Source organism: Balaenoptera acutorostrata, chromosome 4 (genome assembly GCF_949987535.1).
Source record: "Balaenoptera acutorostrata chromosome 4, mBalAcu1.1, whole genome shotgun sequence".
Taxonomy (NCBI): domain Eukaryota; kingdom Metazoa; phylum Chordata; class Mammalia; order Artiodactyla; family Balaenopteridae; genus Balaenoptera; species Balaenoptera acutorostrata.
The window spans coordinates 80,046,739-80,074,564 of record NC_080067.1 but is presented as its reverse complement, the minus strand read 5'-3'; the positions used below and the strand labels follow the sequence as shown (position 1 = coordinate 80,074,564).

General features: G+C 39.8%; 2 protein-coding genes and 1 non-coding gene across 4 annotated transcripts in view; 1 reads left to right on the top strand and 2 right to left on the bottom strand.

Annotated features, from left to right (window-relative positions):
• The window catches only part of SNX4 (sorting nexin 4), a 66,832-nt gene extending 52,751 nt beyond the window's left edge, over positions 1-14,081 (bottom strand). Inside the window, exons 1-2 of the mRNA XM_007182784.2 lie at positions 13,896-14,081; positions 140-261 (exon numbers count right to left, since the gene is read on the bottom strand). Of these exons, the coding sequence (XP_007182846.1) occupies positions 140-261; positions 13,896-14,036 (263 nt within the window). The 5' untranslated portion in view covers positions 14,037-14,081. The remainder of the gene's footprint in view (positions 1-139; positions 262-13,895) is intronic.
• On the top strand, positions 7,403-7,475 carry TRNAR-UCU (transfer RNA arginine (anticodon UCU)). The gene has a single exon. It is a non-coding gene; the product is annotated as a tRNA-Arg (tRNA).
• Positions 14,082-23,090: 9,009 nt separating the features above from the next.
• OSBPL11 (oxysterol binding protein like 11) overlaps positions 23,091-27,826 on the bottom strand; it is a 110,080-nt gene continuing 105,344 nt past the window's right edge. Inside the window, exons 13-14 of one of the 2 annotated variants that reach the window (XR_009008174.1) lie at positions 25,191-26,384; positions 23,091-24,067 (exon numbers count right to left, since the gene is read on the bottom strand). Coding sequence is in view for 1 of the 2 variants with exons in the window: in XM_007182785.3 (XP_007182847.2) it covers positions 26,319-26,384 (66 nt within the window). In the remaining variant the exon portion in view is untranslated. Of the gene's footprint in view, positions 24,068-24,505; positions 26,385-27,826 lie in introns of those variants that run through there. The other variant, XM_007182785.3, reaches the window with a different exon arrangement.

Below are 27,826 nucleotides of genomic sequence, written 5' to 3'. Positions count from 1 at the left end.
ACCTGTTAAAAAGTGAAACAACAGCAAAAATCCCTAAAAAGACAATGACCTGTAAACAATTCCATTATACAACAGAATTTGCATCAATAGCTACCAAAGCTATTTCTATCTAAACCTAGGCCTAATTCTCATCACTCACCTTGTTTCAATGAGGTAAGCAGTATATGTTTCTTGCATATTCATGGCATTCCTCCCAGTTCGCTTTTCTGCTTCTGAAACACTAATTTCTATCTTCTTCAACCAAAAATTATTTTCCGTCATCTGAATAAAAACAATGGAAGAACAACAACAAAAACCTTTAAAATTATATTGAAAATACCCTAGCTATTTTAATAAAATCCATTATTAGTACATATTTCAGGCTACTTTTTTATATCTCTTAAGTTGCTAGGGGTTGCTAAATGATATCAGCAAATGCCATGCCTCTTTTTTTAAATTTATTTATTTTATTATTTATGGGTGTGTTGGGTCTTCGTTTCTGTGCGAGGGCTTTCTCCAGTTGCGGCAAGCGGGGGCCACTCTTCATCGCGGTGCACGGGCCTCTCACTATCGCGGCCTCTCTTGTTGCGGAGCACAGGCTCCAGACGCGCAGGCTCAGTAGTTGTGGCTCACGGGCCTAGTTGCTCCGTGGCATGTGGGATCCTCCCAGACCAGGGCTCGAACCCGTGTCCCCTGCATTGGCAGGCAGATTCTCAACCACTGCGCCACCAGGGAAGCCCCCATGCCTCTTTTTATCAGCATACTGTAGCACATTAAACTTTTCCAGAAGCCATTTTAAGAAGTGCCATATTAGTTATTAAAATGTAGGCAAGATTATAAGAGAAAAAAATTAAAATAAAATGTAGACATTTCACACAGTAACCAAGAATAAACCTATATAGAAATACACATGAAAAAATCTAAAAACACTATATACAAAGACAAATGATGCTCAATACTGATATCTAATCTTTTTTTAATATTTATTTATTTATTTGGCTGCGTCGGGTCTTCATTGAGGCACGTGGGATCTTTTGTTGAGGTGCTCATTGTGGCGTGCGGGCCCTTCCTTACGGTGCACAGGCTCTTCCTTGCGATGCACAGCCTTCTCCCTAGTTTTGCCGAGCAGGTTTTCTCTCTCTCATTGTCGTGTGGGCTCCAGAGCGCATGGGCTCTGTAGTTTGCAGCATGCGTGCTAAGTTGAGGTGCACAAGCTCAGCAGCTGTGGCACACAGCCTTAGTTGCCCCGCGTCCCCTGCACTGGAAGGCAGACTCTTTATCACTGGACCACAAGGGAAGTCCCTGATATCTAATCTTTTTATTTTACCAAAGTCAAATCTCTATCTCAAATGTAAAATACTACATATATGGCAAAATGTGAGATTTTTAGCAGGCAGGTTAGAAAAAAAAAAAAGCAGGAGTCATCACATATTTAACCATAAATTTGCCTAAACCTTTTTTTTTTAATTTATTTTTGGCTCTATTGGGTCTTCATTGCTGCATGCGGGCTTTCTCTAGTTGCAGCAAGCAGGGGCTACTCTTTGTTGCAGTGCCCAGGCTTCTCACTGAGGTGGCTTCTATTTGTTGCGGAGCATGGGCTCTAGGTGCGTGGGCTTCAGTAGTTGTGGCATATAGGCTCAGTAGTTGTGGCTCGCAGACTCTAGAGCGCAGGCTCAGTAGTTGCAGCGCACAGGCTTAGTTGCTCCGTGGCATGTGGGAGCTTCCTGGACCAGGGCTCAAACCCGTGTCCCCTGCATTGGCAGGTGGATTCTTAACCACTGCGCCACCAGGGAAGTCCCTGCCTAAACTTTTTGGCAGTGATTAACAGGCTCCACTGTGAGACAGCAGGTTTTCCTATTTTTTAAAAAAATATTGCTTTTATTTATTTATTCATTTTTTAATTGAAGTATAGTTGATTTACAAACTTGTTTTAGTTTCTGGTGTACAGCAAAGTGATTCAGTTATATATATATTCTTTTTCATATTCTTTTCCACTATGGTTTATTAAAGAATAATGAATATAGTTCCTGTGCTATATACAGTAGGACCTTGTTTATCTGAGACAGCAGGTTTTAAGAACAGGAGACTTCTTTCTTTTCTGCTAGATCATCCCCAGGTCTGTATAAAAGCACCGAAGAAAATGACAAAGACATCACAGGTGGTTCATAGGCTCTTTCTGTAGGAAGTGTGCCACTGAAGAAGGGTCTTGAATATATCCAAAGTAACTCCAAGTTTAAACAAGAAAGACACAGTGAGACCATGCGATAACTGCTATGCTTTGGTTTTTTTCTCCCTTGCTCACTTTTAAAGTTCAGTGGGTTTTAATTAAAAATTCTGTACTATATTATAACTGGGGTTAGTCTGTGAAGAAGAGATATAAGTAAAAAGATGGATACACCAAAAGTTTAAAGAAAAAGATGCATGCAGTAAAACCCATGATGATACTTTACACAGAAAATTAAACCTGTGTACTATGAAGACAAAACAAGCTATGTGACAGTACACAAAATTAAATCAGTGATGAATAAAGATGACACACTTAGGAAGTACCACCCGAAATGTTAAAGAAAAATGGAGGAGGTAAAAATGCTAAAAGAAGATAAAGAACAGAGAAGTAAGAGCCAACCCAAAACAAAACAAAAACAAAAACCACTCTGCTGTCAAACAAGACACTTTTATTAAAAGTTTTATGTTTATGTACTAAAAGAGAAAATAAGATAGGAGGAAATCATTCAATTAAAAGGCTCAAAAAATTACATAAGCACAAACCACTCAACATCAGGGTTATGAAGCCCTCACTGGTTGAGATTATACATATAAAAAATTTGGGCCCACAGCCAAGCACTGATTTACTACCATCACGTACTCCAGTGAAAAATTCTCTGAATTCTGGAAGCACATAACTGATAAAGCAAACTATTTCCCAGCCAAAAATATAATGCATGTGAGTCATAAATTTACCCCATTATGCCATCCAATTACACAGAAGGAAAAAATAAAAGAATAAAATCAAATATCATAAAAACTAAAGACTGGCATACAAAAATACCAGCAGGATTTGGTAGATGATATAAAATTGCTTATCCTACCATACTAAAGTACAAACAATGCCAAGAATAACACAACTAATACCATAATTGTTAAAAGGACACATTCAAAATATTGAGAAATGGATAAACTTGATGACTGGAAGATGGGACCAGGAGTGTGTTTTAAAGAGAGCCATAATATTTTATTTATTTATTTTTTAAATTGAAGTATAGTTGATTTATAATGTGTGCTAGTAAGACATGACATTTTAGATGTATTAAAAGTGGACTTCTCATTAGAGTAAAGAACATCACTAAAGAGTGACGCTACACTCACATCCTACACTTATATTCAAAGGAATAACATCCCAAATGCAGATGCTTGATATGTGAATCGCTACTTTCTACCTAACTTAAGACCAAATAAATATAGAAGATGGACATACTTAAAAGGCTGATGAAATTCTTTATTTCCAATTCAGTGAGTAAAAACGAATATAATCTACTTTAAGTTTTTAAAATGTTGCAAACAGTGAAACAGTACAAGCAAGCATAAAACAGATAACAATGATAAAAGGAACAATAAGAAACTATCAATTCAATAACTGAATATTTACTGAGTATCTATCAATACAATGACAGTTATTAGGAATGGGAAGATAACTGAGACAAGGTGCCTGAGTTCAGTGGTTCACTGCTTGCCTGAGGAATTCTCACCATCTAGTAGCTAATGTTCATCTGTGGCGTTCTTTAGGATTAAAGACAAAATGAAGACAAATGACAACCTTAATATAACAACTTTCAGGACTGTAGATGAAAAGAGTTGGCATATATATAGCATTCATTTAGTTAATCTTATTTAAATCACACAAAAAAGAAAATATATCACATTCATTGTTATACTACAAATTATGGGGAAAAGATAAAATTAAAAGAAAACAGGCCAAGAAACAAAAAACAGGCAGATGGAGATGAGCATGGAGCTAACTCAGAAGAGAAAGAATGCAAAGAAAGAAAAATAAATAGCAAAAAATAAAATAGAATTCTAGGCCGTAAAACTGACACGGCAAAAATATCAAAACAGTAAGATGGTAAGCTCTCCCAGAATGGTAATGAAAAAATGACCCCAAAAAAGTGAAAATGATGAAAGATGATTTTAAAAAAAGGAAAACTAAGAACCAACGCTTAAATAATAGAAGTTCTTGAAGAAGAAATCAGAAGAAACAGAACAGAGATAATAATCTGTATAACTAAAAAGGAAACCAACAAAAATCCTTTCTGGATTGAAAAATTTTTTTCTACAGCTCCAAACTGAGAAAGGCATGTGGCCCATGTATAATGATTTAGAAAATTAAATATCTTCAGCATAAAGAAAAAAATCCTAGATCATTTCAATAGATGCAGAAAAAGCTTTCAACAAAATTCAATACCCACTTATGATAAAAATCCTCCAGAAAGTAGGCAGAGAGGGAACCTCCCTCAACAAAATAAAGGCCATATGACAAACCCACAGCAAACATCATTCTCAATGGTGAGAAACTGAAACCATTTCCACTAAGATCAGGAACAAGGCAAGGCTGCCCACTCTCACCACTATTATTCAACATAGTTTTGGAAGTTTTAGCCACAGCAATCAGAGAAGAAAAAGAAATAAAAGGAACCCAAGTTGGAAAAGAAGAAGTAAAGCTGTCACTGTTTGCAGATGACATGATACTATACATAGAGAATCCTAAAGATGCTACCAGAAAACTACTAGAGCTAATCAATGAATTTGGTAAAGTAGCAGGATACAAAATTAATGCACAGAAATCTCTTGCATTCCTATACACTAATGATGAAAAATCTGAAAGAGAAATTAAGGAAACACTCCCATTTATCATTGCAACAAAAAGAATAAAATACCTAGGAATAAAACTACCTAAGGAAACAAAAGACCTGTATGCAGAAAACGATAAGACACTGATGAAAGAAATTAAAGATGATACAAACAGATGGAGAGATATACCATGTTCTTGGATTGGAAGAATCAACACTGTGAAAATGACTATACTACCCAAAGCAATCTACAGATTCATTGCAATCCCTATCAAACTACCAATGGCATTTCTCACAGAACTAGAATAAAAAAATTTCACAATTTGTATGGAAACACAAAAGATGCCAAATAGCCAAAGCAATCTTGAGAAAGAAAAACGGAGCTGGAGGAATCAGGCTCCCGGACTTCAGACTATACTACAAAGCTACAGTAATCAAGACAGTATAGTACTGGCAGAAAAACAGAAATATAGATCAATGGAACAAGATAGAAAGCCCAGAAATAAACCCACGCACATATGGTCACCTTATTTTTCATAAAGGAGGCAAGAATATACAACGGAGAAAAGATAGCCTCTTCAGTAAGTGGTGCTGGGAAAACTGGACAGCTACATGTAAAAGAATGAAATAAGAACACTCCCTAACACCATACACAAAAATAAACTCCAAATGGATTAAAGACCTAAATATAAGGCCAGACACTATAAAACTCTTAGAGGAAAACATAGGCAGAACACTCTGCCATAAATCACAGCAAGATCCTTTTTGACCCACCTCCTAGAGAAATGGAAATAAAAACAAAAATAAACAAAAGGGACCTAATGAAGCTTAAAAGCTTTTGCACAGCAAAGGAAACCATAAACAAGACAAAGAAACAATCCGCAGAATGGGAGAAAATATTTGCAAATGAAGTAACTGACAAAGGATTAATCTCCAAAATTTACAAGCAGCTCATGCAGCTCAATATCAAAAAAACAAACAACCCAATCCAAAAATGGGCAGAAGACCTAAACAGATATTTCTCCAAAGAAGATATACAGATTGCCAACAAACACATGAAAGGATGCTCAACATCACTAACCACTGGAGAACTGCAAAATCAAAACTACAATGAGGTATCACCTCACACTGGTCAGAATGGCCATCATCAAAAAATCTACAAACAATAAATGCTGGAGAGGGTGTGGAGAAAAGGGAACCCTCTTGCACTGTTGGTGGGAATGTAAACTGATACAGCCACTATGGAGAAGAGTATGGAGCTTCTTTAAAAAACTAAAAATAGAACTACCACACGACCCAGCAATCCTAGTACTGGGCATATACCCTGAGAAAACCATAATACAAAAAGAGTCATGTACCAGAATGTTCATTGCAGCTCTATTTACAATAGCCAGGACATGGAAGCAACCTAAGTGTCCATCAACAGATGAATGGATAAAGAAGATGTGGCACACATATACAACGGAATATTACTCAGCCATAAAAAGAAACGAAACTGAGTTACTTGTAGTGAGGTGGATGAACCTAGAGTCTGTCATACAGAGTGAAGTCAGAAAGAGAAAAACAAATACCATATGCTAACACATATATATGGAATCTAAAAAAAAAAAAAAAAAGGTTCTTAAGAACCTAGGGGCAGGACAGGAATAAAGACGCAGACATAGAGAATGGACTTGAGGACGTGGGGAGGGGGATGGGTAAGCTGGGACGAAGTGAGAGAGTGGCATGGACATATATACACTACCAAATGTAAAATAGCAAGCTAGTGGGAAGCAGCTGCATTGCACAGGGAGATCAGCTTGGTGCTTTGTGACCACCTAGAGGGGTGGGATAGGGAGGGTGGGAGGGAGACGCGAGAGGGAGGGGATATGGGGATATACGTATACGTACAGCTGATTTACTCTGTTATACAGCAGAAACTAACACAACATTGTAAAGCAATTATACTCCAATAAAGATGTTAAAAAAAAATCCTAAGAAGACTAAGGCAGAAAAATAAAAAACAAGACCACTATAAAAGAATAAAGACCAGATTTGTCCTAGATTTCACAATAATAAAGTCCAAATGACAAAGAAGAATCACGTATACAGGACATGCTTGAAATATTATAAAACATACTAACATATTGTTCCTTTAAAAATACTTTATCCCAGCAGGGTTTTTTTTTTGTAGAAACTGATACTCTGTTCCTAAAACTTATAAGGAAATACAAAGGACCTAGAATAGCCAAAACAATTTTGAAAAATAACAAGTTGCAGGACCTACACTATTCAAAATTTATTAAAAAGCTAAACTAATCAAGACAGTGGGGTATTGGCAGTACAGACATAGAGATCAATGGATCAATCGAACAGAACTGAGAATCCAGAAATAAACCCTTACATTTAAGATCAACTGATTTTAATAAACACACCAAGGCAAGTCAACAGTGAATGGAGAGTCTTTTCAACATACAGTGCAGGGACAACTGACCAGCCACAGGCAAAAAAAAAAAAAGTAGACCCTTTACTCACACGGTACACAGAAATTAACTCAAAATGGCTTACGTACTCAGATATAAAAGCTAAAACTGGGGAATTCCCTGGTGGTCCAGTGGTTAGGACTCTGCACTTCTGCTGTCGAGGGCCTGGGTTCAATCCCTGGTCGGGGAACTAAGATCCTGCAAGCCGCTCGGCATGGCCAAAAAAAAGCTAAAACTGAAATTTCTAGAAGAAAACAAAGGAGAAAATCATTGTGATCTTGGGATAAGCAGAGTTCTTAGATACAATACCAAAACCACAACCCATAAAAGGAAAAAAATTGATACACTGGACTTTGTCAAAATTAAAAATTTTTGCTCTTGTAAAGACACCATTAAGAAAAAGAAAAAAGCCACAGCCTAGGGGGAAAAAAAATCTATAAATCTCATTACCTGATTAAAAAAAGAAAAAACTTGTATCCAGAATACCTGAACAACACGTATATACAACTCAGTAAAAAGGAAAACCATCCAATTTTAAAATAAGCAAAAGATCTGAATAGAATTTCACCAGAGAAGATATACAAATGGCAATAAGCACATGAAAAGATGCTCAACACCATGAGTCATTAGAAAAATGCAAATTAAAACCACTTCACAGCCACTAGAATGGCCATAATCAGAAAGATAGACAATGCCAAGTGCTGGCAAGGATGTGGAGAAATGTGAACCTCATAATTGCTGGTGGTAATGTTAAATGGTACAGCCACTTTGGAAAACAGTGGCAGTTTCTTAAAAAGTAAACATAAACTTACCATATAACCCAGCAATTACTCTCCTTCAAGTCTAACTCAAGAGAACTGTAAACATATATCCCCACAAAGACTTGCACAGGAATATTCATCATAGCAGTAATATTCATAATAGCTAAAAACTGAAAATAACCCCACTTCCATCAAATGGTGAATACACAAAATGGGATATATCTATACAATCGACTATTATTCAGTAACAAAAAGAAATGACTAATACATGCTATAATATGGATGAACCTCAAAAACATTATAAGAAGGCAGACTCAAAAGACAACAGAGTGTATGATTCCATTTATATGAAATATCCAAAAGATAAATTTATAAAGAAAGCAGACAGTGGTTGCCTAGGGCTAAGGGTGGGAAGGGGGATTAACTACAAAGGGGAATGAAGGAATTTGGGGGAATGACAGAAATGTTCTAAAACTAGGATGCAGTGATGGTTGTGCAACTCTGCAAATTTACTAAAAATTACTGAATTTATATACTTATAATGACTGAATTTTATGGTATATAAATTATACCTTAATAAAGTTTAAAAAATAAAATAAAATCCATGAGTCCATAATGAAACAGACAAATAAACAGAAATTTTGATGAGGAACAAGATATTTTCATAGTTTCAAAGTATGTCCCCACAAAAAGAGATCAGATTTGTGGTACCAGAGGCAAGGTATGCGGGAAAAAAGAACTGGATGAAAGCAGTCAAAAGGTACAAACTTCCAGTTATAAGATAAATAAGTACTACGGATGGAACGTACATTAACACTGCTGTATTTATTTATGAGGGTTGTTTTCTTTTTTTTTTTTTGGCTGCGTTGGGTCTTCCTTGCTGCACGTGGGCTTTCTCTAGTTGCTGCAAGCAGGGGCCTCTCTTGTTGCGGAGCACAGCCTCTAAGAGCATGGGCTTCCGTAGTTGCAGCATGCAGGCTCAGTAGTTGCGGCACGCGGGCCCCTAGAGTGCATGGGCTTCAGTAGTTGCGGCAGGTGGGCTCAGTAGTCGTGGCTCACAGGCTTAGTTGCTCTGCGGCATGTGGGATCTTCCCAGACCAGGGCTCGAACCCGTGTCCCCTGCATTGGCAGGCGGATTCTTAACCACGGCACCACCAGAGAAGCCCCTGAGAGTTGTTAAGAGAGTAAATCCTAAGAGTTCTCATCACAAGAAAAAAAAAATTCTTTTCTATTTATTAAATTTTCTATCTATATGAGCTGATGGATGTTCATTTCATGAAGACTGCAAGTCAAATCATTATGCTGTATGCCTTAAACATATATAGTGCTGTATGCCAATTATATCTCAATAAAACTGGAAGAAAAAAATTATGTCCACAAAAAATTAATTACAAAGGGAAAAAGAGTAACTTTATATTGGAGAAGACTGGCAGAAAAAGTGACCAAACCTAATCGTGGGCAAAATGGTAAGAAGCAATTAGAAGAACACAGCATCACTTTAGTGGCAATTCTTGCCAAAGAAGCATAACCTGAATTTAATCATGAGAAAACATCAGGCAAACCCAAACTGAAGGGACTTCCCTGGTGGTGCAGTGGTTGAGAATCCGCCTGCCAATGCAGGAGACATGGGTTCGAGCCCTGGTCTGGGAAGATCCCACATGCCGCGGAGCAACTAAGCCCATGTGCCACAACTACTGAGCCTGCGTTCTAGAGCACACAAGCCACAACTACTGAAGCCCGCGCGCCTAGAGCCCATGCTCCGCAACAAGAGAAGCCACTGCACTGCAATGAAGAGTAGCCCCCGCTCACTGCAACTCAAGAAAGCCCACGCACAGCAACGAAGACCCAATGCAGCCAAAAATAATAATAATTAATTAATTAAAAAAAAAAGAAGAGAGAAATATAAGTGGGCACTACGTGAAGTAATGGTTAAGTATTGTTTCCTGAAACAACGCTTATGTATACAAGTATATGTATACTGACTATGATGTAAAAATGTATTTTGTACTGTGAGTCACCCTCCAAAAAAATCTGAGAGCCGCAGGGGTAGAAAATGAGGAAAACATTCTTGAGAATGACTTAATTATCCGCTACTAAACTGATAAATTCTGTAACTATGCCTATACATTTTCTTTTCCTTTTTCATGTTATCTTCACCCACAAATGCCTCAAACCTTCTCCACAGTTCTGGCCTCCTCCACTTAGCTCTGTGCTGCCAATCTGTGAAGGTGCTAACCGTGTATAGGCATTTTCAAGCATCGGTTGCTCAAGCAGTCTTAGCCGCGACCAGCACTCCTAGGCCTAGACCCCTCTCCCTACAAAAATCATTATGAATCCCTCAGGCAGTGGTTCTTCTCTGAGCAAATACTGTTAACTGCCAACTCAATGGAATCTTCCAGCCTAAAAAAGAAGTATTTTTACGTCCATTGCCTTGCTATTTCCTCTCTCTTCTGCCAGGACTAATTACTACTCTCTTGGAGACTGAATTCATCTCTCATTTTTCATATTCTAAACTACTTTAAATAAAACTGACAATAATTAAAAAAAAATACACTCTTCCTTATAAGGAAAAAGTATGAAAAGAAAGGAGACTTCTAATTAGACAATGGAAAGGAAAAGGATGAAGACTCACAGAAAGAAAAATAAGAGAATACAGAAAAAGAGTTTACAACAGAATTTAAAGAATCTTAATTAGTGACGTTTAAAACCAGAAAAGATTTGCAACCCTTAGACAGTGCTTGTTTCCACTAGCCCTAGGTGTAGGGCAACTGGTACAACTTCCTCTCCAACCAAAATGTGCAGTCAAAAATAAGGCTGATGAGGCTTTCTGCCATCTCTGCCCACTATCTGCATAGGTATCTTTGTGGTGAAAAAACTGACTGATAAATCAACACATCGTTTAGACCTTTTTTTCTTCTTAACATAACAACTTAATCTTAACTAAAGGAAAAAATTTTAAGTACAGTATTTTACAATTTACAAGACTATTTTTAACTTTTTTTTTTTTTTGGAATGAAGCCGCATGCCTTAATGAACAAAGCACTGATATCAACGCCAGGCAGACCTGGGCTCAAATCCCACCATGCCACTGACTAGCTTGTGCCCTTGGCCAAATCACTTCTCTCTCAGCCTCTGCTTCCTCATCTTTATATGTCTTTTGGGGGTAATTCTGAAAATTAAATGAAAAGTAGAGCCTTACTGTGCCTAGCACAAATAACAAATGTAACTTACATGCCTGCCCAGACCACATTCCTATCTACCAGTAACAGTAGCAGCCTGGCTGTGGTTACCGCAATACTTCTCAACTGGGGATGGACTGGAGTGGAAGAGAGGATACGAACAGGGAAAACGAGCAGACCTTCTAAGGAGGAGACTGGGGAATCTTTTAGGAGGAGGGGACAACGTACACAGTACATGTGAATGTGTGTTTTTAAACTCCTGGTGATTCTGAAATATCTGTCCAAATGGCTTATATCTCTATAAATTACTAAATTACAGAGTTGTTTGAGGAAACCCTTAAGTTTGGGCAATAACGAATGGTCTCCTGCAACACATATTTACTGAAGAGTCAGGTAACACTGTGTAACTACAACTTTTACTGTATGATGGCATATTTGGGTTTTCAAACATCTTAAACTGAACACATAGGGTTTTTTTAATGAGATATTTATAATCACTTTTAAATAAACATAAATGGATTTTATACTATAGTTACAACTTCATATTAGTTAATTAAGTATCCAAAGGCTTTCACAAAAAAATTACCAAAATGTTCATCGTCATAATCAAAATTAAACTCATGATGTAGCTAACAAAAGACATGACTCTTACCTTTTGAAACAATCTAAAATTGCTTTAACACATATCCACAAGATTGGCAAATAATTTAAAGTCTGAAAATATTAAGTGTTGATAAGGACAGAGAGCATGAGGCACTACCAATGGGAATACAAATTGGTATATTCACTCTAAAAAACAATTTGGCACTACCTACTACCCTATATCCTATGCTACCACCCTATAATCCAGCAATTCCACTGTTAAGTTTATATGAGACATTTGTGCCAAGAATATGCAGGAAGAAGTTCATGGTAGTAGTAACTTTTAGAAATAGCAAGAATCTTGTGAAACAACGCCAGTGTCTGTAAACAGAAGAAAAGAGAAATCAACTGTAGAATATCTATAAAATGGCATACTATAGAGCCATGAGTATAAATGAACTAAGCTACATTTTCAATGAATCCCCAAAACATTATAGAGCAAAGAAAGGAAGTCATAGTAAAACTAGTCCACTTATGTAAATTTCAAAATCAAGTAAAACTAAACAACCATATTGTTTAGGGACACTTACCATAAGATTATTTTTAAAATGCTACAGAATTGTTAATACAAAATTCAGAATATAGATTACTTCTGTGGTGGAGGGAGTGGATGTAACCCAGGAGAATATATGGAGGCTTCAAAGGAACTGATAATTATTTTGTGAGACCCTTCTCTGCATTAATGGTATACTTCACAATAAAAGTTCCTTCCTTCCTTCCTTCCTTCCTTCTTTCCTCCCTCCCTCCCTCCCTTCCTTTCTTTTTAAGAGAACAGAAAAACTAAGTCACAGATGGGAACCTTCATTAAAAAAGCAAATCATTTAAGAGCCAAGTTTATGCACTACAGAACACACACACTTCTCTCACATTTCATATGAGATACTGACCTCTCCACAAATAATTCTAGAATTTGGGAAGAAATTAAATGAAAAACTTAAAATTCACCCATAAAAGTCTTCATGCTATCCTATATATCTCGACATTTCCCCCAAGTAGGCAAAACGTTCAACTCCTATGTTGAAGTTCCTAGCTAGTTAAGTCTTTCTAGCTTCAGTCAGCAAACAACTTTAACTTTTCTTTATCCATTGATCATAAGGATGGGCAGTTTTGCATTAGCACTAACACCTGTTTCAGAAAAAAAGAAGCAAAATGGATGAGCAATGCACACTCTGATTAGGGTGGTCTGATGAGAAGTACTCCACTGAGTTTCTGAATCGCTTCAGTTCAACCTGGTCTACCCATCTTGCATTATGCATGAAAACACTTCGGAATGAAAGCAATTACAAATATATAATGATGCATTTTCTCCTTTCCTCAAGCAAATGAAAATCACTAATTACCGAAGGAGCTTCGCAAACCAGATACATGGGATATCCATGACACGTCTCCATTGGGAGACAAAGCACCGACCCCAAATGAAAAAATTACAGTCAAATAAGGAGTTTTTTAAAAAATCTTTTTCATTTGTACTTTTTCATGACTCTAACACTTTGCTCCATCTCCTGATGGTGACACCAAGCCAACCACCCTTACTGCCCCAGACTTGTTCTGCAAGTCCCCCATTCTCTTCCTTCTCAAACACCGCTGCCACTGCCCACGGTGCCTCCGTTAAGCCTTCTCCTCCGCACAACCCCTTACAAGATGCCAGAAACATCAGCGTTCCTCTTCAGGTCCAAACTCCCAGGCTCCTCGACCCTGAAAAACGCACCTACGCCAGCCTGGCGCTTTCCGGGCCCCATCTCCACGCCCGCTGAGCCGCACCCACAGAAAGCCCTCCGCTCCCTTCGCCGCGCCCCCTCCACCCTTCCGGTGGTCCTGCAGCGCCCGGCGCTCGCCCCCTACTCAGAACCCCCTTTTCCCACTGAGCCTCCCCCCGACTCTGCACCTGTGGCCCGGCCTTTCCACCCCGCTTCCCAGTCACCGCGGGGCCTCTCGGCCGAGTACACCGGCCCCGGCCAGGCTAGACCAGCCCAGCCTTGCCCGCTAGGCCCCGACCCAGGCCGGGCGACCTCTGCCGCCCCTTCTCACCGTGCCGTCCCCGGGGCCCTCGTCCCGGGCCCCCTCCGCTTCCTCACCGACCACAGACTCCACCCCAGCGTCAGGGTGGCCCAGCGGCTCTAGGGGCGCAGGCTGCAAACGCCGCTCGGGGTCGGGAGGCGCCTGCTCCATAGCTGCGGTTCGGTTCGGCGGACACAGTGCGCCTGCGCCGCCGCGCCCAGCCGAGCCCGCCCCTCCACCCGCGGCCGCTGCCAGGCCCCGCCCCCTGGGCATGAGGCCGCCCGACCCGGCCCGGCCTCGCTCTGGGCTGCTGCGGAGGCAGAGAGCGCTCCTGGGCGAGGGCTGAAATTGGGGATGGGGCTAGGAAGGAAGGGCGGACCTACAAGGGAAGTGGTCAGCTGCTAAGCCAGGAGATCCAGGAATCCCGGAGAAATGGTTGAGAGAGAGAAGGAGAGAAAGGCAAGAGGAAGGTGAAGATCAGAGTAGGTACTGGAACCATTCGGGTCGGTGACCACCTAAAGAAAAATTGAAACTCAAAAGAAATCGGAGGTCGGGACTTCCCTGGTGGCGCAGTGGTTAAGAATCCGCCTGCCAGCGCAGGGGACACGGGTTTTTTTTTTTTTTTTTTTTTTTTTTTTTCACGTTCTTTTTTTTTTTTTTTTTTTTTTTTTTTATTTATTTATTTATGACTGTGTTCTTCGTTTCTGTGCGAGGGCTTTCTCTAGTTGCGGCAAGTGGGGACCACTCTTCATCGCTGTGCGCGGGCCTCTCACTATCGCGGCCTCTCTTGCTGCGGAGCACAGGCTCCAGACGCGCAGGCTCAGTAATTGTGCCTCACGGGCCCAGTTGCTCCGTGGCATGTGGGATCTTCCCAGACCAGGGCTCGAACCCGTGTCCCCTGCATTGGCAGGCAGATTCTCAACCACTGCGCCACCAGGGAAGCCCGGGGACACGGGTTTGAGCCCTGGTCTGAGCAACTAAGTCCGTGAGCCATAACTACTGAGCCTGCGTTCTAGAGCCTGTGAGCCACAACTACTTAGACCTTGTGCCACTACTACTGAAGCCCGCGCGCCTAGAGCCGGGGCTGGGCAACAAGAGAAGCCACTGCAATGAGAAGCCCACGCACCGCAAGGAAGAGTAGCCCCTGATCGTGGCAACTAGAGAAAGCCCAGGCAGCAGCAAAGACCCAACGCTGCCAAAAATAAATAAATAAATAAAAAGAAATTGGAGGTTGCGATCTGACGTCTCCCTCTTGGCCTCTATCTTGCCTGCCATTATTGGTTCCATTCCTCGCCCCACCTACCCCCCCACACACCCAGAAAGATCCGAGCCGCATAAATTATTGTCAGCAGGTTGAGTAACAATTAGCAAAAGGTAACACTTTTAAGTGTTTGAGAAAAGTGAAGCGCTTGGCTGAAGCCGTACTTGAGTTCTATCTTAAGTGTTTCTTGAAGCCCTGGAGATATCTGATAATTTTCTACAAACACCTCAGTTGAATTTTCGAACCTGCTTCCTAGACAAGCATTCACTATGGTAACCTGATGGGAAGCGCTCACTGGGTGTACCAGACTGTGGTACCTTGAAGTACCCTGTATACAAAGTCTGGTCATCAATTTTTCAAGGAGAGAAACTGATCTTTCTGCCCAAATAACTTGGCTGTTCAAAGCTGTGACACACAATTTTCTCCTCCTCCTGATACTTCCTCTGGCTTGGTAGCGGTTTTTCCCACTCATCCCTAAAACCTCAAGTTATCATGTCCAAGTGCTATTATCACTTTGTTCAGAAATCGGTTATTACCTTTCTCATATTTTTTTTTACAATTATTTACTTATATGTTGGTCTGCCCCAACTAGACTTCAGACTCCTTTAAGGCAAGGACCCTATTTTATTATTTTTTTCTGTTACCAAACCTAGGATATTTACTCAATAAATGTTTAAAGGCATTTAATCAGTTTTTCAGGGAATATCTGTGCTACGCAAATTCTCAGGAATTTTTTTTTTTTTTTCTTAGTTCCCCCACCAGGGATTGAACCCAGGTCCTCGGCAGTGAGAGTACAGAGTCCTAACCACTGGACCACCAGGGAATTCCCAGGAACCATTTTTAAATCAGAAGACTATTTTATTAATTTATTATAGGAGAAATAGATATCTTCTTTCCAGGGACAGATTTGTATCTGTTATCCTCTGCCCTTTTCCCAGTTTTGAGATACCCAGGAAACTAAGTCCTAGAGCCACTGGGATAAGTGCTCTGTGCTGCTGACTTGAGCATCTCACCCTGCAGTGAGTAGTGTTAGAAAACAAAATTCAACTGAGTAAACTTTGAAGATCTTGTTGGCTTTATTCAACAATTCATGGAGCAGGCGGCATCCCATGTAGCAGATAGAAAGGCGTTCCAATGAGCTGTACAAAATGAAAAACTTTTATAGGAGGGAATGGGGGCAAGGAAGTTATACTAGCAAAAAGTGGATTGGCTGTAGCAAGGACACTTTCCTTTAGGGGATGGCAGGGCTCTAACGAACAGATTACCTTACTAGTGCTGACCAAGTAATTCCTGGTTGACTGGTTTAAGATTCCATTTCGGGGAGAGCTGAAACTATAATTAAGTTAAATATTAAGTCCCGGTTTGGTGATGTGTAGTTAGCATAAGTGACTCCATTTGGGGCCTGTTGTCTTGTTTTAAACAACTGGAACAAGGAAAAGGATTCGGGGCTTTACAAAGCAATCACCTGAGGGGAGGCCACAGTGCTATCTGTGGTTTCTAAAAAAAACCAAACAAACAAAATACTAAAACAGAGTAGGGACATCTGTTTCCCCTTCATTCACACCTCTGTTTGTGTGAAAAACAAAAATTCAAGACTGCCTTTGAGGGGCTTCCCTGGTGGCGCAGTTGTTAAGAATCCGCCTGCCAATGCAGGGGACACGGGTTTGAGCCCTGGTCCGGGAAGATCCCACATGCCACGGAGCAACTAAGCCTGTGCGCCACAACTACTGAGCCTGCGCCCTAGAGTCCTCGAGCCACAACTACTGAGCCCGCGTGCCACAACTACTGAAGGCTGCGTGCCTAGAGCCCGTGGTCCGCAACAAGAGAAGCCACCGCAATGAGAAGCCCATGCACCACAACGGAGAGTAGCCCCTGCTCGCCACAACTAGAGAAAGCCTGCGTGCAGCAACAAAGACCCAACACAACCAAAAATAAATAAATAAGTTAAAAAAAAATACAATATCTAACAAGATATTTTTTTAAAAAGACTGCCTTTGATATCCATTTTAAGTCGTTCACCTAGATATAACTTTGTTCCTGTATCTTCTTAAGAGATGGCCTTGAAGAAACCAAATTTGAAAAATCAGAAGGGTGTTGAAGTGTCTAAAATACGGATAAAAAGGATTGCATGTTCATTTCCCCTTATCTTATATACATATAATACATGTTCATTGTGGGAAAATTAGAAGATAGTTATGCATAAAAATAAAAGCTGTCCATGCTCCCACACCCAGAGATAAACACATCACATTTAACGTATATCCATTCAAATATCACGCACGTATATAATAAAAATGGAACCACACTACAATGCTAATTTATAATTTATTTTATTCACTTCGTACAGTAAGAACACCTTTCCATGCAATTAAATATATTTCTACAGAATCTTCTTAAAGGCTACACTTTTGTAAAAAATTGTAAAAAATTTTGTATTGTAAAAAATTACAATAACTTAATCTTATAATCCTCAGTAGTTATAATTTGATTCTAAGCTTGACTTTTACAAACAACACTGCAGTGACCATCCTTTTATATAACATCTTTGAGTACCCAACCAGTTATTTCCTTAGGCTAAATAGGCATTGGAAGATTTACGGAAAATTTCATTTAAGCTCGGAGAGTACCTGAGGAATTATTTCTGCTCTTTTACAAAAAAATATATTTCTTAAAAATTGATATTTGTGGGACTTCCCTGGTGGTCCAGTGGTTGGGACTCCTCGCTCCCAATGCAGGGGGACCAGGTTCGATCCCTGGTCAGGGAACTAGATCCGGCATGCTGCAACTAAAAAAAAGAGATCCCAAACACGGCAGCGAGAATCCCACATGCCGCAGCTAAGACCTGGCATAGCCAAATATTTTTTTAATTATTAAAAAAATTGATATTTGTATCCACTAGATAATACATCTTACCCTTGGGGCTGTCTATAAGCTAACTTTTTTTTTTTTTTTTCTGGCCGGCTGCTCCACCCAGCTTGCAGGATCTTAGTCCCCCGACCAGGGACTGAACCCGGACCCCTGGCAGTGAGAGCACCAAGTCCTAATCACTGGACCACCAGGGAATTCCCAAGAAATTCTTTTTAATAAAGAGACAAAACTAGTGTTTATGTTAAGAGCCTGGGGTGGGAGAAGAAATGGTATCTCAAGCTTTTTAATGGGTCCATCTTTTGGACACCCTACCTTGAAGTTTTTATGTGCTTGGCACTTTACATACATTTTCATGAAATGCCCCTGCAAGGCAGGCATTATTTTCCCCATTTCACAAAGAAGCAGGCTTGGGTAATATTTGACAAGGTCACATAGCCAGCAAATAAGGGGAAGACCTGAGATTCAAACCCAGATTTATAGGATACCCAGTATCCAAGCTCTTGGGCCATGCTGCTCTGGATGGGGGAGAGGAAGAAGAGAGATTCTTCTGGAAAAGGGGGCAATTGGCAGAAATCGAGGGTTCATTCCTCACCTGAAAACCCAGAGAGAAGCACATTTCCTTGGATTATGAAGGCAAAGTCACTTCACTGGCTAAAGTCTGGGAAAGCCCAAAGCCAACTCCATGGAGATTCCCAATACAGATGCTCTCTGTTCTTCTGATTCAGACAGGAGAAGGATACCCACTCCAGCACCCCCTTGGGGGAGGACCGCAATGGGAAAAGTCTCAGGAGCAGGGGTGACTGGCCAGGGTGGCTCTAAGGCTGAGTCACTTTCTGTGTGGACACATTCCCCACCTCACCCAGCCAGAGGAACTTCAGTCTCTTATATCTGAATAGCATGATTTAGGCTTCCATTTTGTCATGAGTTTAACAAATATTTATTGAGCTCCTGTGTTAGCCTAGAAACTCCATGAAACACCCATTCTCTGCTCCCATCATCCAGGTTCTGTCTCCCCTCCCCAGGATTCTCCTCCTGTGTCTGGCCGGCCCCCCAGGGTCTGTGAAGGTCACGTTCTTCTTGCTCTGAAACTACACCCTTCTCCTTGACCAGCAACCAGCCCCCAACCCCACCCCGTCTCTCATTTTAGTGTCAGTGTGGGTGACATCTGCTTCATGTATTCTGAAGATGTATATTAGGTCCATACACACTCATGACTGTTATGACTTTCTAATGGAATTGATATTTTATCATTGTGAAGTGTCTCCATCTGTCTGATGATACTCTTTTTCTTAAAGCCCATTTTGTCTGATATCAATATGGCCACACCCGCTATACAATGCTCATTGTTTTGTTTGCATGGTAGATCTTTTTCCATTTTGTTATCTTCAACCTATGTGTGTCTTTATTTAAAGTTTCTCTTATAGACAGTATAAGTGGAGGGGGGAGAGGAAGGCTGCATCTGTGAGAAAATTTAAATTACCATCAATCAGTTTAAAACATTTATGTCTTACATGGAATCTTCTACTTGGAACTTCTGGTATCATTTGCCCCATGCTGTGTGGACTGCCACACGGGAACGCTTTGCTGTCACTTATCAGAGGCACAGCCCTCCTAAGGGGGATCCTATTCTTCTTCAGCCAACTGGCCAACCACCCCTGAGAGCAGCGGTTCCCAGGGTAGCAAAGCAAGGGGAGGGGCATGGCTGTGCATGCGGACACTCAGGAGCAGAATTAAGTGAGGGCAGGACACAGGAGAGAGGGAGCAGCATCTGGGATCTTACCTCTGCCTGAGAAGCATCCTGTCCAATACACGTTCAGAAAGGTGAGCAAGAAACAGGCAAGAGATAAAAGCTTTTGTGACTGATGACCTTTGGGTAGCTTTTAAATTGTTTCTTCCTAAACTATTTTGCCCTTTTTATTGAATCTATAGAACAGTCAAGGACTTTCCAAATATGAGAAATAATTGTAAGTAAGTAAATTTATACTGAATGTACTTTGCCCTGTGTTTAGACTGGTTGTTTTCTCGACTTGGGATTTTTCCATGACCTCCTTCCCACATACTCATTAACCCTCTTCATTGAAGGCTGTTTTTTTTCTGTTCTGGCACTTCTCATCTTGTTTACTAGCTCTGTCTGTCTCCTCTTCTAGGCTAATGAACTCAGCAGTAAGAATGGGGTGGGACATGCCTCACGTCTCTGTGTCCCCTGCACTCAGCATATAGGTCTGCTGAACTAGTGAATGAGTGGGAGGGGCACAGCATACAAGACAAAACAAGCAAAGAAATAATAACAAACCACACTTTTACTTATGAAAGCCAGCCAGGCCTCCTGCCTACCCTAGCTCTCACTGTACCAAGCAGGCCAAAAGAAAGCCCTTCCTCCTCCAGCTTCTGCAGGCAACTCCTCACACAGGAATTCTCCCTGAAACTGCAAGGAAGGGGGGAGGTAAGAATGGTAGAATGGTTACGGTGGAATGGTGGCCAGTGCTGTCTCCTCTTGCATCCCTTCCCCAATCCCAAGGTGGGCCCTCCTCCCTAGCCCCTTCCCCATGGGATTGGGCCTGTGAGGACCCCAGCTTGGTCCCTGAGAATCATTTCCTTGAGATTGAGAGGCAAGCAGCAGGAGTCACTGTGTCCCTTTCTGCAGCTGGGCCCTCATCAGTCAGATCTCTGCTTCTACCAGGAGTGTCTCTGAGCCGCCCTACCATCCTCACCTCTCCCCTTTGTTAGGAAGGAAAAGCACTGACACTGCAGAGATCCGAGTCAACTGATTAATCCCAGAAACCACCAACTTCAGCCCTGAGGGGAATGGCAGAGGAGGGTTTGTTTTTTTTTTTTTTTTCCCCTGTATAAATAACCCAAACTGGAGATCATAGGTAAGGTATTGTCTCAGAGATCCTCTAATCCAACCCCTTCATTTTTCTGATGAGGACAGAGAAGCCCAGAGAGGCGGTTCAACTTGCCCCCAGTCACTGCTAAAAACCAGTTAGTAGCAGAAGGTGGTTGGGACACAGCTCTGGTCCCAAACTCTGATTGAGGGGCAGAAAGTGCCTGATTCAGAGTCTTCTGAAGGCCAGGTGAGCTCACTCACGGGAACAGCCATTTCCTTGCCTGGAGGGGTGGAGGAGGGGGAGTTTTTTCTTTTCCACTTGAGGAGGGATGAGGTGCTGGGGACACAGCCACAGGTATCTATCAGCCAGTGAATGAATGAACAAATTGTGGTATATTCCAAACAATGAATTCCTATTCAGCAATAAAAAAGAATAAACTATTGATACACGAATCAACATGGATAAATCGCAGAAAATTATATTGAATGGAATAAGCCAGACGCCCTCCCAAAAGACCATATTGTTTGATTGTTTATATAAAATTCTAGAAAACTTGAACTAATTTATGTGACATAAAGCAGATTAGTGAGGTAGTGGGTTGAATGGTGATCTCCAAAAATCACCATTGGTGGTTGGTAACGTCCCAATTTCTGGAAACTGTGAATGTTACTTTACTTAGAAAAAGCGTCTTTGCAAATGTAATTAAGGATATTGAGATGAGATCATTGTCTTGGATTATCCTGGTGGGCCTTAAATCCAGTGTCAAGTGTCCTTATAAGAGGATACTAATACAAGTAGTCCCTGGAAATGGGAAAGAGGTGGAGAGAGGGGAGAGGTGGGAAGGAGAGATTACAAAGGGGTAAGAGTAAACTTTTGGGAATGATAAATATTTTCATTATCATGATTGTGATGATGTTTCATGGATGGAGACATATGTCAAAATTTGTCAAATTGTATACTTTGTTTTAAGTCCATTATACATTAACAAAACTGTTAAAAAGATGAAAGATCCATGGGTCTAAAACAAGATTCCACTCGCAATATTCTGGCTTTTTGGAAGTAGTCCACATAACATTGATATATGGTGCATTCTCAGAAAACTGATCATGAGATGAAACACCAACATATGAAGAACAGCTGAATAACTCCAGAATATTAAAATTTGGAGAACTGATATATATATATTAGTATATAAAGTAATCAAATATATTAAGTATTGCAATGTACAAAACATTCTCATCTTATATGAACTTCATTAGAACTGAGACCAATGACATCCTTGTAGTGAGATAGATTTTGATGCCCCTCTTTGACTTCTTCTGTTGGATCTTCTGTTTTTCATGATCTCTTATCTTCTCCAATTCCTGTTGTTGTTGTTTTTTTCCCCCCTCTTCTTATGTTTTGCTGGAGCATATACTTTAATAGCTTCCAGAAAAGGAAATGCTGGCATAAAATTTTTTTGATATCTTGCATGTCAGATTTGTCTTTTGGCTGGGGATAAAATTCTAGGCAAAATTGGAGGTATTGCTCTTTTGTCTTTTAGCTTTCAGTGATGTTATTGAGAAGGCTGATGCCATTCTCTTTTTAGAATCTTCTCTTTATCCTTAGTGTTATGAAATTTCACAATGATGTGCTTTGGGTTGGGCTTTTATTTTTTCTCTATTGTGCAGGGTATTCATGGCATTTCAAATGGATTCACATCATTTACTCTGGGAAATTCTCATAAATATATACATACACATCATACACACATATACATATATCAAAATAGTATCATCCCTTCCATTGGTTTTCTTTCCCTGGAATCCCCACTAGTTACATGTTAGACTTCCTGGATTGCTTCTCTCATTTCCGTATCATTTCTCTCCTATTGTCCATTGTTTATCCTTTTGTTCTATTTGCTGAGAGCTTTTTCTCACTTATCTTCTAGACGATCTATTGAGTATTTAACTTGAACTATCATATTTTAAATTTCCAAGACCTGTGCTTGTTCTCTGAACAGTCCATTTTAAAAATAGCATTTTGTTCATGTTTCGTGGAAGCAATATCATCTCATCTGCCTGAAGATTTAATTTTTTCTGAAGTTACTTCTCCTGACTTCCTGAATTATCTGCTTCCTCTAATTTGTTTTCTCCTGTTTGCTTTGATCTCTCTTTTATTCATGTTGGAAGCTTTCCTCAAATGTCTGCTGATCCTTAGCTATTAAAATGAGTCATGAAAAAAAAAAAAAAAATGAGTCATGATATGCTGTCTATATATACAGTGTGGTGGACGATGGATAAGTGTAATGTATTGGTGAGAGGGTGGAGGGTTATGTTGGAGGAACTGCTGACTTGGCTTTACTGTAAAGTAATTAACAGGGTTGTCAGCTGAGCTTTTTGCTGGTGGACCCTTCAAATATATCGTAGGACTTTTTTTTTCTGGAGTTGTTCTCCTAAAATGGATCTTTTAATCTCTCGCCTAAGGGTATAAGCCTGACTGCCAATATTTTGGGAATGGGATAGGGGAAGGGGCTGAAAGATCTGAATTGGTTCAATCAGAACCAGTTGGTTCTGGTTCAATCTCTCAAGAGTCTCTTGTAGGGTGGAATAAGGGTTAGTCACCTGGATGCATTGTTTGGGGCTTCTTATGCAGACTTTGAACCAACCCTGTTGTTTTCAGCTCACTGCTCAACTCTGCCTTCCACATTACCTAGGTATCACTGATGCTTTTCTGGGATTTGGAAAGACCAATAGCCTTGCCCGTGTCAACATCCCATTCTCAGGAATTAAGTTTTAGCTTCTTCCCTCATCCAAGTCTCTAAGGATAGGGAGAGTATTTGCCACATCAGAGTCCAATGCAGGGTAGCAAAGGAATACTTTTATTTTATCCCCAGCCAAAAGACAAAGGAATCCCAGCCCCAAAGGAATACTCAGCAGATGTTTGTTGAATGAATGAAGGTCTAGCTAAGTAACTTGAAGTGAGCACTAAACTTTCTGAGCAATAATTTCTTCATCTGTAAAGTTTGAACAGCCATCCCTGACTTTACAATTTCACAGGGTTGTTGTGGAGTGAAGGGACTCAATACTTTTCTTCTTCTTCTTCTTATTTTTGGCGACAAGTAGGTATTAGAGGTGATGTTGGTTACAACTTGCAGAATTCAGTGAATCAATATGCAGATGCCATACCTCTCCCAATACACAATCTAAAGGCCAGAATTTTCTCTTTTTTTCACTTCTAGTCTTGGACTTCTTAACATACAATTCCTAATAGCCAGAAGGAAAGTGTACATTTAAAACTTTGCCCCAAAAGATAGAGATACAATTGCTACAAAGACTTGTTTCCCTGGCCAAATATTAACAAGGTGTAGATTAAAAAACAAAACAAAAACAAAAACAAAAACCAGAAAAGGCCTCTACCTCTTGTTAAGTGAATAAGCTACAGCAGATGTCAAGAAGAGAAGGACAAGGTAAAACAGTTACCCTAAAGTGGTATTATTTCACTCCTGTCAAGGGGGGGAGATTTCAATTACTCATAAATGTAGTTTTAATAAGAATTTTTAAAAATCATATTTCAGTAATTCTTAAAATGGTTCAAAAATTCAAAGAAATAAATGGGCATTCAAACGGTTCAAAGAACAAAACAAAAACCTCCAGTTTCATTTGATATTCTTGCTCTATTTCCAGTTTATTTAAAAGTCATAAAATTAAAACATTTTAATTTAAAAAAACTGTTATTAAATTTACTCCCTTATTTCCCTAAGAGATTCCTGAAGGTAAGGATTTAAAATCAATGTCCTTCTCGAATGAACAGGGCAATAACTCCGCTAAATATAAACTTTCTATTTCTCTCCATTCATAAAACAGACAAAGGCATCATTGTTCTCTAGTTTTATTATTTTTTAATCTTCCCAACACATGAACTATAACTCATTTTGAGATTTTTCAGTGCATTTCACAGCAAAAATGAACAAGGGAATCATTAAAATGGTTGTACATTAACCAATTATCTTCTTATAATTTACAATTTGTTGAAAAAAATTATTATTTTGCTGTTTTCATCCTATTAGCCCCCTTCAATAAAACACAATTTATCAGAGCACAAAGCTTAAGCTTCTTATGATGATGCAACAGATACAGCCACTTACAATGGCTGATGGATAACAGGTATATGTTACACACACTGATTGGAAGACCACATCAGAAGAAACAGAGTAAGGCACCACTCTTGGAAAATTAAGGTAGGTTGAAGTAACGAGTGTTGAGCACCATAAGTAGGTGCTAAATAAATACGTGAATGAATGATGAAAGCCATAATTAGCACTATTCTATTAATTGCCAGCAATTCTTCAACCTCAATAAAATACTTATTTAAAAAAAAAGACTGTACCTGAATACAACTTCCTGATATCTCTTTTTCCTGATACCTTTTTATTTCATACTCTTTCTTCAGCATTTGCGTTTCCTTGAAAAAACAAAACATACCATACATGCACTTAGTCACATATATAACTTCTGAATTACTGACAAATATGAATAGTTGTTTTAAATTTTGAGTGAACAGAGGTAAGATAAAGCATACTTATCCAGAGGGATAGCACGTAATATTGGATATATTAACCTACAAGTGAAAAAAAGGTAAGGAAAACAGTAAGTCTTATTTTTTAATATTTGCTTGTTCTTTAATGCCTCAGTTCTTGAGAAGGGCCAAAATCTCATCATATTGACATGACCATGTTTTAAAAAACTGTCTCTCAAGTATAATATTTAATAAAACTAGGTATTGAAAAATGCTCTGAAATTTTTCAAGTCAATGCTGTTTTCAAGTATATTAAAATGCTCAGAAGAAAAAATTCTCCATGGTTATAATTCTAATCAATTTATAAATATACTTCTTAAAAGAGAGTTCCAACAGAGGTGGATAACGGATAAGTTCCTCAGACACAGGCACACAGTTCTCTTTGAAGGAACAGAATGCCTTGTTACGACAACCTGGTTGACTTTTTTTTAACACTGATTTCAGGCACAATGAATGGCTGAAGCCACTTCTGGGTCATCTTCTTCCTTCTCTTGATTTGTTGTAAAAGTAGTGAATACTTCAGTTACTGACAGAAAGCAAAGCACAAACTCTGAAAGAGACTTCAATTTTCACTACAAAGAAATCAAAATCACTGAGTTCTCACTGTTGTGTTTATCTGCTGCCCCCATGCAAAAAGAGGGGATTCAAACTTAGCTTTTGGAGCAGGAACTGGATAAAAGATTAATCATCTAATAATTCAGGTGAAAGGGCTTCAGATGATATTGCTCACATCACATGAACGGCTTGGTGAGAGGTCCATCGTGCTTCTTCAACACTTTGGTCTTGCTGCAGTTCTATGGTGCCCTAATTGGTACATTCGTGTGTAGTTAGTTTCAGTCTGTGCAATCAGGAAGCAGGTCACTCAGTGCAATGACTCCATTCTGGGAGAGTTTAGGGTAAATAGAGAAGTTCATTTGGTCGAGTCTTAGATAGTATGTGTCACTCTGCTGGTTGTACTGTTGGAATTATTTTCCAAAGGGGTTTGTGATAAACCCAGCCATCTCCCTGAAACAAGTAGAAAAATAAATTAAAGAACCATTCCTCTATTATGTTCAGAATCAGTAACCAAAACTAGATGCAATGCCTTCATTGAAATCGAATTCTGTTCTCACATTTAAAAACAAGAGTTTGTGAAGAAAAAGCCTCTGTGTTCTTAAGACACCAAAAAATATGTGTGGTTTAGCTAGGATTAGGTGAGAAGTTCTGGTCTGGGAAGACCTAGTTTGTGCTCCACGAATATTTTACTTTGCAGGAGTCATTTGTAGCAATTCTGCCAATTTTGCCAAGATGCTGCAGATTGAGCCCCACTGATGGAGTGACAGGCAGCAGGTGGAGCACAGGAAATGGTCACCAAGGTACGAGCTGTTCTCTACACCTCAACCAGCATCTCTAGGATCTGAGTATTGTTTCCTAGTTCTTTCCTGACTCTACCCTATTAGTTTTCCCTGGTTCCTGTGAATAGAAGGATACCAAAAGGAGATAAAGTTAGTCAAAGAGTGAACGAAAGACAGGAGAAGACCAAGTGAGGAAAAAAGTGCTGCAGCAAATGCATGAAGCAGCATACTGGGGTGAGAGCTTGGCAGAGCTGAGGTCACAGTAGCTAAGACTGCAGGTTCGGTGTTTATGCGACTAGGTGAAGTAAGTCAGATTTGAACCTCTCTCCGTAACCCCTATATCGCCCTCAGTTTATTTGCGTTAAAAAAATTTTTTTAGGGACTTCCCTGGCAGTCCAGTGGTTAAGACTTCACCTTCCAATGTAGGGGGTGCGGGTTCAATCCCTGGTCAGGGAGCTAAGATCCCACATGCCTCATGGCCAAAAAACCAAAATATAAAACAGAAGCAATATTGTCACAAATTCAATGAAGACTTTAAAAATGGTCCACATCAAAAAAAAAATCTTCAAAAAAATATTTAAAAATATATATTTACCCTACCTTACTCCAAAAATGGCTTGCGCCCAGCAATTATGTGGGTCATAGTGACGAGGACTCTCTCCTTGACCAAACTTTAAAAGTTAGACTCCTCTGTCTCTCTTCTTGACTAAGCCTCATCCTAGGCCTGCTAAACTCAGTTTTAGCAAAAAAACATCCTGATGAACTAGTTTATCAAGAATTCTCTCATCTTTGATATCCAATGAAACTCTTCTCCTCGCATTTTTGATCTAATCATGTGCCTCCCCCGACCCACCATCCTTGACATCTGACCAAGTTCCTCTTAGTAATCTTCCATCCACTCCCTCATCCTGCCCACTGGCTATAAATTCCCACTTATCAACACATTCAGAGTTGAAGTCAATCTTTTTCCTCTACTGCGATATTCTTGAATAAAGTCTTCCTTGTCATTTTTAATAAGTGTCAGAATAATTTCTCTTTAACAACAGAAACCATTATGTTGTTTAAATTAAATCACCTGGTTGATAATTATCACAAAACACAAAAACACAAAAG